This window comes from Megalobrama amblycephala, linkage group LG7 (assembly GCF_018812025.1).
Source record: "Megalobrama amblycephala isolate DHTTF-2021 linkage group LG7, ASM1881202v1, whole genome shotgun sequence".
NCBI lineage: Eukaryota > Metazoa > Chordata > Actinopteri > Cypriniformes > Xenocyprididae > Megalobrama > Megalobrama amblycephala.
In genome coordinates this window covers 56,173,874-56,190,667 of record NC_063050.1, presented here as the reverse complement: position 1 = coordinate 56,190,667, position 16,794 = coordinate 56,173,874, and the positions used below count along the sequence as shown (strand labels likewise).

General features: G+C 39.3%; 1 protein-coding gene across 1 annotated transcript in view; it reads right to left on the bottom strand.

The window, feature by feature from the left end:
- Positions 1 to 16,709, bottom strand: part of appa (amyloid beta (A4) precursor protein a) — a 34,460-nt gene extending 17,751 nt beyond the window's left edge. The window contains 4 exon segments of the mRNA XM_048198192.1: positions 48 to 160; positions 245 to 374; positions 529 to 696; positions 16,499 to 16,709. Of these exon segments, the coding sequence (XP_048054149.1) occupies positions 48 to 160; positions 245 to 374; positions 529 to 696; positions 16,499 to 16,558 (471 nt within the window). The 5' untranslated portion in view covers positions 16,559 to 16,709.
- Positions 16,710 to 16,794: the final 85 nt, after the last annotated feature.

Here is a 16,794-nt window from a genome sequence, read left to right as displayed (position 1 = left end):
TAAATAAGCAGCAGTGTGTATTGAGAGTGTGTTGTGTGGTTTCTGACCTCTTTGGCAACGGTGTGCCAGTGCAGGTGACTCTCACACATGTCCATGCGCTCCTGGTGCAGGAACTTACACTTATCGGGAACCAGCAGAGCGTCGCTCACGAACTCTCCCACTGACAGAGAGAGAAACGGCACATGATGAGCACAGAGAGGACGTGATGATGAACACCGTGCAGCGTGTGACCGAACTCACTCACCCAGGCAGCGGTAGGGCACCACGATGTGCATGTGACTGCGGCACTGCTTGCGGCCCTTCTTGCACCAGTCCCAGATACTGACGGGCTGATTGGCCTCCACCACATTCGTGATCTGAAGCTCTGGATACACCTGAACATGACAGACGAAACACTCGCGCTTAGTGCTTTTTATATGTGATGCATTCAGAACATATGCACTTTATTATCTATCTATCTATCTATCTATCTATCTATCTATCTATCTATCTATCTATCTGTGTGTCTGTCTGAGTGTCGATCTTCACCTCCTGGCAGTACTGCAGGATTCCCTCTTTTGTTCCGATGCAGCTCTTGGTTCCAGACGGATCGGGTTCCCATTTTCCGGTCTGAACGTTGATGTGCATGTTGAGTTTCCCGCAGAACATGGCGACCTGCGGCTCGGCCAGCAGTCCAGTACTGGAGTCTGACGGCACCTGCGAGCAGAACAAAACCACAACTGTCACCAAACTGAAACATCTGCAGCCTTAAAAGGGACCTATTATGCCCCTTTCACAAGATGTAATATAAGTCTCTGGTGTCTCCAGAATGTGTGTGTGAAGTTTCAGCTCAAGTCAAATTTGCCCCTATTTGGGTGTGAGCAAAAACACACCGTTTTTGTGTGTGTCCCTTTAAATGCAAATGAGCTGCTGCTCCCGCCCCCTTTCCAGAAGAGGGCGGAGCTTTAACAGCTCAACAACAACAAAGCGCGAGAATCTCACGCAGACAAAATGACGAAAGTGTTCAGCCTTACATTGTTAAAACCGGAGTCGACACTGATGGAGAGACTCAAGAAGAAGTTACAACTTTCTGAATGGTTAGTGGATAAATTTATGTTGATTCAACTCATCCACTAGCATGTGCCGTCATGTTCATCTTTTGTGTTGAATTGACCCTCGTTTGTGAAGCAGTCCGGCGAAAAATGACGGCATGACAACAACACTCTACTACAACAACTCTTCCTCTTCTCTAAAGCAGCCCAACATGGCCCCGCCCCCCTTGTTGTGTGTTCTCGGGGGCGGGGTTTATGTAAATTTTGGGGTTTGTCCCTACCAGCTGTTTAAAAAGTGATTTCTGTAAAAGAAAATATCTCTCTTTGCATTGAACTTTGAGCGTCGTAATATTGCAGATGTTGTTTATGCTCAAACAGCAACATTACACACTAACTAAAGTTAAAAAAGTGAAATCATAATCAAGGATTTCTTTAAAATCAGAGATATAAAAGTCCTGGAACGAATTCAAAGTCCGTTCCCACCACCGGTGAAGGTCAGGTTTAGTACAGAAGGTGGATTAGGATGAAGTCAAAACACTAGGATTGGCCTGATATAACGGCAGAACGTCAGTCTAAACATGTCAGACCTTGACAACATAAACAAGCTGCATGTTCAACTTTTATCAGCTCTCAGGACGTTACTAAGTAAACACTGCCTCACGCCTGAGTAAATAAACTCTTCCTGGGTCACAACAGGTCAGTAAACGATTACTCAAAGTGTTACAGGAGAAATCCATCCATCAACACTGATTTAAACTAACTACCAAAGGAAACTTTTCAAACATTGTGGGAACGTTACTTTTGAATGTTCTCTGAACGTAACATTTAGAAAATGTTAGATCCACTAAAAAACATTCCATGAACGTTGTATGAATAACGTTTTTGTGCTAACGTTATTAAAGACCAGATAACTTTGAACAAACGTTCTATTAACGTTACTGGTAGAACGTTTGTTGAGAACCGGGATAATGACAGTTTCAGTGAAGGCTGAGAAACGCTGCTCAATGAGGGCATTGTTATCCGAAGGACAAAGACACGTGAGGGAGGGCGAGACAGACAGAAAGAGGAAGACATGCTAACGTTTTGTGCTCGCTAATCTTATTAGCAGACCCAACGTGTTGGCAAGAAAACAACGTCGTATTTGTGATCAGGCTGTGATGTTATGAATAGAGCAGCGTATGAGAACCATCTGATACGAGACTGAACGCACAACACCGATGAACCAGTCAAAACACTTCAATCTGATGAACTTTACTCCAGAAAAATGAAGGTTGCACATTAGCATAATTTCATTTATTTATTACAATGACTCTTTTAAAAACTAAAAAATGAACTGCAACTGAAAACAGACTCACTAAAGGATAAATGAGGGAAAAGTATGATTTCTAGTCATGGAAATTAATAAACTCTTTAAAAAGTCATGGAAGTAGAATAGCCATGTGTGAGTTAAAAATAATTTTAAAGTGCCCCCATTATGCTATTTTAAAGGTTCCTAATGTTGTTTCCAAGGTCAAAAACACTTTAATTTTCTCATAATATCCACTGCAGCATCAGCTCTTTTCTCTCAGTGTCTGAAACGCTTCGAATCAAGGATTCTGACTCTCTAAGCCCCGCCTTTCTGAGAGCTGCTCTGCTCTGATTGGTCAGAAACCAAACGCTCATTATCATATCTGAATCTCAGCTCTTGATTCACAGTGATACAGTAACGATGGCGTCGGGTTTACCGTATCAATCTCATCAAAGTGGATTTGATTTGGCAGCAGAAAACAGCATCTTCTCGACACAAACTCTTCCAGTCTCAGATACAACTACAGTGATTGAGGGCGGGGCAAAGCAGATGCTGTTCGCTGGCAGCCAATGAGCTGTCTTTATGCAAATTAGTTACAAACCTAGTGAGAGAAGTGAGACTGGAATTGCTGATGACACAAAACATGAAACATGAATAAATGTAAATGCAAACAAAGTTATTTTTGGAGAATTTCAGGGTGAATTGTGCAAATGTGTGTTGATTTAATAGAAGCAGACACAGATTATCCTACAGAGCTGCAAACCCTGAACACACACATTTACTTATCTGTCTAAATAGGAAATGTTGCATAGAATTCAGTTGTTTTATATATATATATATACACAGTACAGTTCAAAAGTTTGGAACCACTAAGATTTTTAATGTTTTTAAAAGAAGTTTCGTCTGCTCACCAAGGCTACATTTATTTCATTAAAAATACAGTAAAAAACAGTAATATTGTGAAATATTATTACAATTTAAAATAACTGTTTTCTATTTGAATATATTTCACAAAGTAATTTATTTCTGTGATGCAAAGCTGAATTTTCAGCATCATTACTCCAGTCTTCAGTGTCACATGATCCTTCAGAAATCATTCTAATATGATGATCTGCTGCTCAAGAAACATACAATATATATATATTTTTTTTTAGGATTATTTGATGAATAGAAAGTTCAAAAGAACAGTGTTTATCTGAAATCTAATCTTTTGTAACATTATAAATGTCTTTACTGCCACTTTTGATTGATTTAATGCATCCTTGCTGAATAAAAGTATTCATTTCTTTAATTTCTTTTCAAAAAAATAAAAATAAAAATTCTTACTGACCCCAAACTTTTGAACGGTAGTGTATAATGCTACAGAAACTTTGTATTTCAGATAAATGCTGTTCTTTTGAACTTTCTATTCATCAAGGAATCCTGAAAAAAAAAAGTACACAACTGTTTTCAACATTGAAAATAATCATAAATGTTTATTGAGCAGCAAATCAGCATATTAGAATGATTTCTGAAGGATCATGTGACACTGAAGACTGGAGTAACGATGCTGAAAATTCAGCTTTGCATCACAGGAATAAATTACTTTGTCAAATATATTTAAATAGTACACAGTTATTTTAAATTGTAATAATATTTCACAATATTACTGTTTTTTACTGTATTTTTAATTAAATAAATGTAGTCTTGGTGAGCAGACGAAACTTCTTTTAAAAACATTAAAAATCTTAGTGGTTCCAAACTTTTGGACTGTACTGTATATAAGTTGTTATATATATAACGTTTTACTGTCCCCCTAAAAGGAGGTTTTGTCTCACTTCTGGATATCCATATAAATTAGTAAGTAGATACAAACACACACACACACAAACACACACACACACACACACACACACACACACACACACACACACACACACACACACACACACACACACACACAAACACACACACAAACACACACACAAACACACAAACACACACACACACTCTAAATTAAAATCCTTCCACCTCAGGCATTTCTTCACACAGCAGCACATGGCATCCCGACACGCTGACATGTGTGGGATCACAAGGTTAACCGGGGATATGGGATAAAGCTCCCATAAAGCTGCTGGTCAGTGTCAACATCATCTGAGTGTTTGAGCGTCAAACTTCCTGCTGAAGACCAGGAAAACTCAAGGGAAAATCTATCTCACGAATATAACTTTTTCCAGCTTTGTCAAGATCTAAAATAGCTACTGATAAGTGCTATGTGTTAAAAATATACAAATACTTATCCCAGAGTAAAAAATCAACCAGTGAGCAAATATTTGATTAAATGCCTTTAATATGTTGAATTAAAAGGTTTAAGATTAACTGTAATCAGCCACTGGAAAACTAGTACAGTTAACCAATAAACACAATCCAGACGAATCCACGTCTACATTTATCCACATGCTGAACTGAAAACCTGATAACAGCTCACATGATATAAGAAGGTCATTCAGTTCCTGGACAAACAGATTGATTTTGATCAGAATGAAGAAGAAAGCCAAAATATTAAAATGTCACAGATGTATATTTACTGAGTAATCCACTATTTTGTAGAGGAGGTCAAAATGACCATTTTCACCTGAGATTTGGAGCCAAATTAGAGGTGTGTAAACGTGACTTTAGAAAGATGGCAGCATCATTATTTTATTTTTACACAGAGATTGGTTAATCTATTAGTGAAATCTGTTGACTTTAGCAATCTTTGTTTCATTAAATGAAAACAGTGACTGTTCAAAAATGGGAAAGAAGCACTTTTTGTGTTTTTTTCCCCTCAAGTTTGCATGCCTGTAACTCAAGAAGTGTTAAAGATATCTTAATATCCTTGTAGATTCTGATTCTTCATAAACTTTTCTTTTGGTGTCTTCAATTTAAAGGCCCAATATGGTTCATTTCCAGAGATATGGAGATCTTAATGCGGCTCCATGAGTAAACTGGTAAGTTGTAACCACATTTTCAGCGGTCAAAAACCAAATGTGACCCACTTTGCATACAGCTGATACTTTTTTAATTTAAAGAGGAATATCTGAAGAACAAATAATGTTGACACTACAAATCTAAATTGTTTTTTTTTTTTTTTTTTACTATTAACAGTATTGCACAGAATATACCTGTCTGAGTGCCATAAATATTATTTTACAAAGTTTTTATAAAACAAAAATCTATTTTACAGACTTATTTTTAATTTTAACATGTCTCCACACACACACACACTTACACATTTACAGGGAGAAAGTGAAGTGAAGACGGTTCACACTAAAGCTTGTAGCCTTAAACTGTTCTCATGAAGGCAGAACTAAACGCACACACACACACACAGCGCTGATATCCCGTCTGTGCACTGATTATGAGTGTGTGTGTGTGAGAGATAATATCCGCTCCTGGCTGATACCGGATCTTCAGGGTGGGTGTGTGTTACAGTGATTACAGGCCAGTCATTTACACACACACAGCGACGCAATCAAGACGTCTGTTCCCACAGAGACTGTTGCTATGACCACCCCCACCCCCCAACTCTGCTGCCATGGCAACGGTCAGCCTCACGCCCATTAACCCCCAGTGTCCTCTGGGAGAAAGTGTCTCTGCCGAGGGGCTCTTCTCAGACGACAGGAGCCTCTCACACACACACACACATTTAAAATCTCACACACATAAAATCACACACACACACACACACACACACACACACACACACACACACACACACACACACACAATTCTATTCATGGCATGACAATTGTTACAAAGTATTGCCAAAGCATTTATATCATCAACATACAGTGAATCACATGCACAAATAGAAACATAAAAAGCAGAACGATCAATCAATCAACATTTAGAATTCTATGAACAATTTAGAATTCTGTGTGTGTGTGAGAACACATTACTGATTAGTCGACTCCTCCCTCTTTTTGTGACAGGTATCAATGTATCTTCCTGCTAGTAGGATCTCTTTTTTCACCTGATAAATGTTGTGTTTTATTGTTTACTTTTATGAAGTTAGGGTAAAGTATTTCAAATTTTGGATAAAATGTCTTTCTGATTTCCTCATGGTTGGGGCAGCTGGTGAGGAAGTGTTGCTCTGTGTCCAGTACGGGCAGATGCGTCTCTCTGGGCAGCAGTTCTGTCTGTATCTGCCCGTCTCTACAGTCAGCGTGTGATTGCTCGGTCTGTACCTCGTCATTCTTCTTCTTAATTTAGTCTTTCACTGTACTCGGATATTCTGCTGTGGTGTAGTCTCTATTTAGGGCCAAATAACATTCAAGTTTACTTTGTTTTTCTGCTGTTTCAGTCCAATAGGTCAGGTAATTGTCTTTTTGTGCTTTTGTAACTCTGTGTTTGAGGGTGTCAGTGTCCTGAGACTGGCTGTTGTTAGTCGTGTTAGTTTGTTTTTGCAGCTTCAGGATCATCTGAATCAGGGGGCTTTTTTCAATGTTCATTTCATGGTCTTTAAGGGCTTTAGAATGATAAGAGTTGGGGTCACTCGTTTTTAGATGTTTCCAAAATTTGATGGCTCGTTTCTCAATGTGGATTAATAGAGGGTACCTGCATTCGTTGTTCGGTGCGTTCCTCTGTACTCTCAAGATACTCTCACAGAACTCAACATGCAGGGCTTCGTGGTTCAGGAGAGGACCCCAGACTTCACTGCCATATAGTGCAATCGGTTCTATGACTGATTGGAATATTTTGAGCTAGATTCTGATTGGTATTTCAATTTGGATTGAATTTTCGATGGCATAGAAGGCCCTTCTTGCTTTCTCTTTCAGTTCATTCACGGCCAAATTTTGCTTTCCAGTTGCACTTATTTTCAGCCTGAGGTATGTGTAGCTTGTGGCATGATCAATTGTGGTTGTACCTAGGGTGAAACTGTGTTTCTTTCCCTGACATCTAGATCTTTTCTGAAACGTTAGAATTTTTGTTTTAGTTGGGTTAATAGTCAGGGCCCAGGTCTGACAGAACTGATGCAGGATGTCCAGGTTCTGCTGTCGACCCTCATCTGTTGGAGATCACCTGCATACAAGAGGAACTTTATGTTGGAGTTATGTAGTGTGAGATCAGGTGCTGCTGATTGGTCGGTGATAGTGGGCAGCCCTGCCTGATACCTCGCCCTGGAGTGAAGAATTCTGTTTGTTTATTGCCAATTTTAATAGCGCATTGATTGTTTGAGTACATTGTTTTTAAAATGTTGTATGTTTTACCCCCGATACCTGATTCTAGAAGTTTAGACAGAAGACCTTCATGCCAAATTGAATCAAAGGCCTTCTGGAAATCTACAAATCAAGCAAAATTTTGGTTTTGTTTCAAAGGATATGTAGGGTATCAGGATATGTAGGGTGAAGATATGGTCTGATGTTCCATAATTTGGTAAGAATCCAATCTGACTTTTGCTCAGGACATTGTGCTCTGTTGATGATACTGCAGAACAGCTTCCCCAGACTACTGCTCACAAAGATGCCCCTGTAACTGTTCAGGTCTGATTTGTCTCCACTCTTGAATATGGGCGTTATGAGTCCTCACACATACACACACACACACACACACACACACACACACACACACACACACACACACACACACACACACTCAGAAAACATACTTTCATTGAATCAGTGGTTCTTCAGCACATATTCACTGTAAATATAAATGTGAAGCGATGCTTTAGATCGCTGGTGTTTTTTACAGCAGTAAAAACACAATAACGCAGTATGTGTGTGTTGATATCTGAGAGAAAGGGACAAAACGACTGATCCCACTCAACACAATCCTTAAAACTGTCCTGCCCTCGCTGCAAATGTAGGTCAGCCGTCAAACAGATGCATTACTTACAAACGCTATCTAGATGAATCTGAGAGATCACACACACACACACACACACACACAGATGAATTTGTGTCCGTACTTCAACACAAAAACTGGACATCCGCTCTGGGAGTAAACAGGAGACGGAAGCAGAAAGAGCCGCCCATGTTCCGCATTACTGAAAAACACAGAACTTCTGCTATGTTCAACTACAAATGCGCTATTATTTTATACAAAACTTGTCTTATTAAAGTGGCCCTATTATGCTTTCACAGATTTTCCCTTTCATGTGGTGTGTAATAGAGCTGTTTGTGAATGTAAAATCCCTGCAAAGTTTCAAATATCAAAGATAAATGGAGTTTTTGTCTCCTAAAAGAAAGAAGTGATTCTGAACTGAAACGAGTCGTCAGTAATTCCAGTCTCACTTCCTGCTGAACCTACATTGGTTTGGAACTAATTTGCATAAAGCCAGCCCATTGGCTGTCGGTGAACAGCGTCTCTTTGCCCCGCCCTCAATCGCTGTAGTTGTATCCGAGACTGGAAGAGTTTGGTTCGTGTTGTTCGTGTCGAGAAGACGCTGTTTTCTGCTGCCAAATCAAATTCACTTTCATGAGATTGATACGGTAAAACCGACGCCATCGTTACTGTTCGAATCACTGTGAATCAAGTGCTGAGATTCAGATATGATAATTAGTGTTTGATTTCCAACCAATCACAGCAGACTGGGCCATCTAACCAATCAGAACAGAGCAGCTCTCAGAAAGGCGGGGTTTAGAGAGACCGAATCCTTGATCGAAGCGTTTCAGACACTGAGAGAAAAGAGCTGATGCTGCAGTGGATATTATGAGAAAATTAAAGTGTTTTTGACCTTGAATGAATGTGATCCTGTTGTAAGAGACTCTAAAACAACATTAGGAACCTTTAAAATTGAAAAGTGGCATTTTATGTTTATTCACAATTATCTTTATATAGTTTGGAAGACAAATGGAAGGGTGGAAGGACATTGGCTTTTGTTGACAGATGAAGCAGTCGACTGTACTGACCCACAAACGGAGGTTATTTCACACACACCCTTAACTACTGCAACCGACGTCTATATTCTGATTCTCACGGTACGGCGTCAACACATCCATCTCTATTTACAAAACAACTCCAGGCGGATTCTATAATGGAAGCATCACAGGAGTAATCAGAGGAAGGCTGGAAATCTTCGAGGGAAGGAGAGCAGGGACAGGAATATGTGCCGCGCCCCGCTCTCGCTCGCTCTCCTGAGGAACTCTAATTATAGCGCGAGAGAAGCCCACGAGACCAGGAAACACTGAGCTGCTGTTTATCTGACATCTGCAGTCCTCCTTCACAACTATTGTTGCATTCTTTGCATTAGAACAGGACAAGTTTATGAAAACAGGATAAATCTTGATTTAAAACACAAACACTGTTAGCCAAACACAGAAGCAATATCATCAAAACATTTGAGGAATCATTTTACAAATAGCCTCTTTCCCCATCATTGACGACTTTTCCATGTTTTCACTGTTATACGGTAGGGGGCGCTATTATGCGTCTAGAGAAAGATACAGAATCTCCTGATCAAAACACAGGCGAAAAGAAGCAGAAACAAGCGATAGAAGCATTGCTGACGCACATGTCAATTATCAAACATTAAAAAGTTACGAAATGAAATGTTGAACCCATGAAGAGGAAATGACTGTGAAGCTTTGGGGGTGCTGATGGACTTGATCATCTGTGTTTTGATCATTGTTCTAAATCCCATCCAGACGAAGTCTTTGACAAAAAAACTTCCGTTACTTTAGTTAAGAACGTTTTGCCCCTATTTGTGTGTGAGCAAAAACACACAGTTTTTGTGTGTGTCCCTTTAAATGCAAATGAGCTGCTGCTCCCCGCCCCCTTTCCAGAAGAGGGCGGAGCTTTAACAGCTCAACAACAACAAAGCTGGAGAATCTCACGCAGCCAAAATGAGGATTGTCAGTAACGCTGTTCAGCCTTACATTGTTCAAACCGGAGTCGACACTGATGGAGAAGTTGCAACTTTTAGACGTTTCTGAATGGTTAGTGGATAAATTGATGTAGTTGCTGTGGAGTTTCAACTCATCCACTAGCATGTGCCGTCATGTTCATCTTTTGTGTAAATCCCGTATGGACGCCTACTATACATAGCGTACCAGAGATATACACACCAGGCTAATGTTTATGATTGCTATCAAATGCTGTGAATGGTCTAATATTTTTTCCAAAATATCGCTCAGACAGATATATAGCAATATATATAGCAATCGAGCTCGTCAGGGTCAACTTGCAGGCTATCCAAGCTAACGAGACTCCAAATAGTGTTCAGTGCTCATCTGTGCAGACAACGACAGAACAGTTAGCATGCTTTGCACAAACTTTTGCCATGGCGTTAGAACTGGTACACCGTTTCCGCTTACGAAAACAAAATGGCGGAACTGTGGGTGGAAACGTGCAGATTAAGGGACGGTAATATTATAATAAGATCCCCTTCCTACGTCACAAAGGGAGTGAAGTCTGAGCGGCTCATTTTTTCAAATGCTTGCAGAGAAAGGCTTACCAAAACAAAGTTACTAGGTTGTCCTTTTCCACATTTTCTGGGTTGGTAGATGCACCGGGGACATGATTATAGCACTTAAACACAGAAAAAAAAGTCAGATTTTCATGATATGTCCCCTTTAAGAGAAGAAAATGATAATGGTGCACCTGACTAACCGCTCTCATGTGACGCTCTATGAACGTAGAACGCATCACTAGTCTGTTCACTCAGAAATGTGTTATTGTGTTGGAAAAAAAACGAAATGCTGGTAGTGGAATGGGAAAAAAAGCAAAGTTATTAAACGTTTGACCTTTTTTTAACATGGTTTCATGGGTGAGACGCTGCAAAAGACACGAGACATGAGTGCAACAGCCAAACATGTCCACAAAACATAAAAACAAAAGGAAAAATAGCACGATGGAATGAAAAAACTGTAAAGAACTACTACTGTATGTTTGATATTTCATGTTTGCATAATGGTGACAGACGCTGTTATTTGCTGTTTTTACAAAGTATTTGCTTTTATTTTTTTGCAATTACTTTTTGGCTAATTACTTAAAATTTTATATTATTTCTGAGTATATAGAATGATTTTTTTAACCAGATTGTTAATAAGGAGAACGTTACTTGAATTATATTGTAGTTGTGTTTTTAAATCGACTAGTTAAACAAATGAAATCATTTTGAAAAAAAAATTTAGATTTTATTTTTTTGCAATATCACCCAGCCCTAGAACATTCCATTTCATCTTCCTGCAAACATTATGAAATGTTACTTTTGATGTTCTCTGAACATTCCGAAACAAGTAGTTACATTTAAAAAAACGTTACATGAACATCCAATAAAAGGTGTCAGGAAAGTTCCATGAATGTGCTAACGTTCTGAGAACATTATTACAGATCAGATAACATTGATCAAACGTTCTATTAACGTTACTGGAAGAGCGCTTGTTCATAACTTCGAGAGAACCTTCCCTGTTAGCTGGGAGTGTGGTATGAGTTATAATAAATCAGATTTCATTTATTTAACAGGAAACATACACAACACAGTGGTTGAGCTTGGTTCAGATTTATCTATAGACGATAATTTGCATCTGCGGTTCAAATTAGAATAAGCAATAATCAGGACGACAACACCAGCTGTTATTTGCATAGAGCTTTTCACAATCCAAATCGGTTCAAAGCAGCTTTACAGAAAGTGCACGTTTTGTAATATTAATTTCCTGTGAAACAACCGGTGCAGCACCTGTACTAGCATCACGCATATACATCAAGGTAACCGCATCATTAACCCTCCTCTGGGACGAGGCTGCGGCGTCCTGCGGGACTGTGCTAATCACGCTTCCATGTTGCGGTGGCTGTGAAGGTCAGAGGTCAAATCTAACCACTAGAAACATCTGTCATATGATATGGATGTGTAATTCGCAGCGCTCTCGTTATTAACGACCCTCCACGGGGCTGTAACCATGACGACAGGTGCACTGGGGCATATATGCGCTTCCCGTGGATTTTATATTCGGCCCCGTCCGACTAACAGCGCATAAATCTCATGAATCAATCCATCATTACTGGGAGGAAGGGCTGCAAGACGAAATCATTTATGAATTTGCTCTAAAAATCACTTAACGCAAGAAAATACAGAAAAAAATCTACTTTAAAAATGAATAATATTTATACTTTTATGTGCATTTTATACATTTATAACAACAATTGGCTACATGTTTTACTAAAAGATTTTAATATAGCACATCAAGACTTCAATGCAAATGAATCGCTGATGATGAATCATATTATTCATTTTGATTTACATGCACCATTATTTATATTTCACTAACACATTTTAATATATGAAAAATTCCACAGGGAGACTTTTGATTCACTGAAACAGACACTTCAAAAGAACCGATTCACTGAAATCAAACCATTTTTCCTACTGAATCTAGTTTAAATACACTAAATGAACAATAAAATAATATTTATACTTTTTTTTGTTGCATTTTATACATTTATACGCACCAATATAACAACACTTGGCTACCCGTTTTACTTAAAAGATTTTAATATAGCACATCGAGACTGTGTGATTCATCATTGATGATGAATCATATAAATTTAAATCTGATTTGCAAGTACCAATTTTTATGCACATATATTTTACTAACACATTTTAATATATGAAAAATGCCACAGGGAGACTTTTGATAACATTTCTGAGTGATAAACAAATTTATTCACTGAAACGGACACTTCAAATGAACCAATTCACTGAAATCGATCCATTTTTCAGAAAAAAATTTGGTGTAGAAGCCATCTCGAAAAATCATTTTTTACAGTGTATCGTCGTAACGCTCTCTTCACAGATCAAAGGATCTCTGTGAATGCACAGCAAATAAATGCATTCAAATAAGTGAGATATATCGGCACAAAAATGCCTGAAATATATACCATGAATATTTGATATGTGTCGGCCAAGCACAAACTCATCCTGATTATTCAAGAAGCTGTTGTTTTGGCCATCAGCATCGCTCACCTGCTGACACGCCATGTTACAGCCAACAAAGCCGTGCATTCAGTGTTCAAACCCGCCGGTCATCTCAAAACAGGCACTGAATGCCTGCCATACCAGTGTGGGTCACGTGACCTACCAGATCTATAGTTTTGAATAAAAGCGAATGACGACAGCAGCTAATTGGAGCACAAACAACAGAGAACATACGATATGGTGTTTTATGCAAGGAGGTACAGATGAAAACAAAGACAACTCTGTCCTTGCAGCAGTTTTGTGTTACAGTATTTGTGATGGTTATTATCTATTTGGCCCTTAACCATCACTCAAAAATGTTCACAGAAGAATTGTATGAGGAAAACAGGCCATGACTGACAACTAGATTTGGACTGTATTTTACTTTTTGCCATTAATAATTGCTGTTTTTGTTGAAACGATGCATTATTTTAGCCTTTTCAGAAAACTACATAAACATTGAGATGCTTATTAAATATGGTCAACATATAACAGCTATATCGGCCAATCCTATAGTTTAGACAGGACACGTCCTCATCGCAGTCTGTCTGCTTTAACATATGTCCACGAACATCTGTCAAACCTCCATTTCTCCAGACCTTTTGGTGGCAAGACCAACAAAACCACAAACCTGTTAAACCACTGTTAAATGCCGTTTAATGCAATCCCTAAAGCAAATCAATATCTCACATTAACCTCAAAAACAACTTCATCACACATACTTCAGATCAAGCTAATGTTGTTTACATCATAACCATGTTCATTAAAGAGCTTCATTCTACACTCACAACGCCTTTAAAAAGAACTGATGGATGGGTAATACCATGGTATTTTATATAATATTCATATGTATTGTAGTACTCCAAGAATAACCTTAGTTTATGCCCAAAAACTCCCACAGTAGCTTGTTATAATATCCTTCAAAAGTCTGGAAACGTGTTGAGAATGCAGTGGAGACACACGACTGTGGTGGTGTGGAAGATTACAGGCTTAGACCAGAGCAAAAACAATGGTGTCTTGAAGTAAAAATAAACTTAAACCGATTGTTATCGTTTAAAAATAGCGTGTTTCCTCGAAACACAATGTAGCTGCAGTTCTGTCAAGAGTCTCTATCATCTTTAACAGCCTAACCTGGTTGACTGGTTTTATCTGGTCTTCCAGCCTGGTCTGGTTTTAGAGGGGTTTTGACCAGTGTTGCCAAGTCTGCATTTTTCCCACGGAATTGGGCTATTTTAACACTGTTGTTTTTCATGTCTGCGGGTTGAAGCGACCCCAAATAACATGATATTTATCTCCTAGAATGCAAATTTTACTAGTGAAACACCATCAAAAACGTGGATTTTACCCCCCGGAACACGTTTTTTACGCCGCAAAACTAGTTTTGGGTAGCAATTGGGTGGGTTTTGTTGTGAAAACCTGGCAACCCTGGTTTTGACCACTTCTTTAGCTGGTTTGACCACCTTAAACCAGCCAAGACCAGCAAACCAGAGCAAAAACAATGGTGTCTTAAAGTAAACCGATTGTTATCGTTTAAAAATAGCGTGTTCCTTTGAAAACACAATGTAGCTGCAGTTTTGTCAAGAGTCTCTATCATCTTTAACAGCCTAACCTGGTTGACTGGTTTTATCTGGTCTTCCAGCCTGGTCTGGTTTTAGAGGGGTTTTGACCAGTGTTGCCAAGTCTGCATTTTTCCCACGGAATTAGGCTATTTTAACACTGTTGTTTTTCATGTCTGCGGGTTGAAGCACCCCAAATAACATGATATTTATCTCCTAGAATGCAAATTTTACTAGTGAAACACCATCAAAAACGTGGATTTTACCCCCCGGAATGCGTTTTTTACGCCGCAAAACTAGTTTTGGGTAACAATTGGGTGGGTTTTGTTGTGAAAACCTGGCAACCCTGGTTTTGACCACTTCTTTAGCTGGTTTGACCACCTTAAACCAGCCAAGACCAGCAAACCAGAGCAACCGATTGTTATCGTTTAAAAATAGCGTGTTCCTTTGAAAACACAATGTAGTTGCGGTTTTGTCCAGATTCTCTATCATCTTGAACAGCCTAAACTGGTTGACTGGTTTTAGCTGGTCTTCCCGGCTGGTCTGGTTTTAGAGGGGTTTTGACCAGTGTTGCCAAGTCTGCATTTTTTCTGCGGAATTTGGCTACTTTAACTGTTGTTTTTCATGTCCACAGGTTGAAGCAACCCCAAATAACATGATATTTAGCTCCCGGAATGCAAATTTTACCAGAGGAACCCCTACAAAAACACGGCTTTTATTACGATTTTTACAGGGGACCCCTGAAACGCGATTGGGCTAGATTTGAGTAACAATTGGGCGTGAAAACCTGGTTTTGACCACTTCTTAATCTGCCTTGACCACCTTTAACCAGCAAACCTACATAGGCAGGCCTTTCAGCAGGTAACGGAATGTAACGTAACGTATTTAGCGATATTAACGCTTCAAGCGCAATGAGTCACGTCATAAAGAAACATAACCGAAGGCTGCAAACACATCAAATGCACCCCGACGTCATAAAAATAATTCTCTCTACACGCACCCAACATGAAGGAACAGTGAATCATAATTTGGAATCAATCCTTAGCCTACTTTCAGTTCCAGGTTATTATCCGATATCATTTGATTCCTAGAGGATTCGTGTTTGATCCTATTATGATCCCTGTGTTGTTTGATCCCAACCCAACTGAACGCATTCCTCCGTTAACTATCTGGATCTAAAGCAGAGTCGAAATAAAACGTGTAAAGCTTTTAATATGTGATGATGATGTCACATTATGTTCATAAAGACCTTCGATCACGCGACCGCAGCAGATTTAAGCGATCTGGTGATTTAGATCACCTTCAGCATGACAGTTCGCTTATTAATATTAATTAGTGGATCTGTTACACAGTATTTCTGGATGTCGGATATAAAATATCGCTCATTTAACAGCGCGCGATACATTCCGCGTACGCAGTGATTAATTTAATCGCGAGAAATTTCCGGAAAAATTCCACACCAACCGAGCAAACAAAATTCCTTGGGTAATATTATATGACTCAACTACAAATATATTATCGTTTAATATTTAACCTCTTCTGGCCGAAAGAAACATCGTCGCGTTGTTTGGTATCGAGTCGCTGTTTCCAGTATCGTTGTTTCAGCGCGTTCTGGTGTTTCTAATATTGTGATGTTACATTTGTTACACTGATGGTCACATTGATCAGCGTTCGGCGTCGCTGCGATCTTTTGTCGATTTCTTACCTCCACCGCGAGCGTCGACGTCGCGATCATCAGTAATATGAAAACCTCTCGACACCCCATTCTGCTCCTCTTCTCTGTGTTTCCAACAAACAGCGCTGCTTTTATCGAGTAAATATCCGTTTGGTGTAAAATGTCGGTGTGTGGTTCGCGTCGACTCCCAGAAGAATGCGATGCGCCTGCGATGGCGAGTCAGAGCGGCGCGTCATCTGACGCGGGAATGAATGTACGGGAGGGGGAGCAGGGAATGCCGCCTTACACTGAAAATACTGCAAACTAACGTGAAAATAAAATCAAAG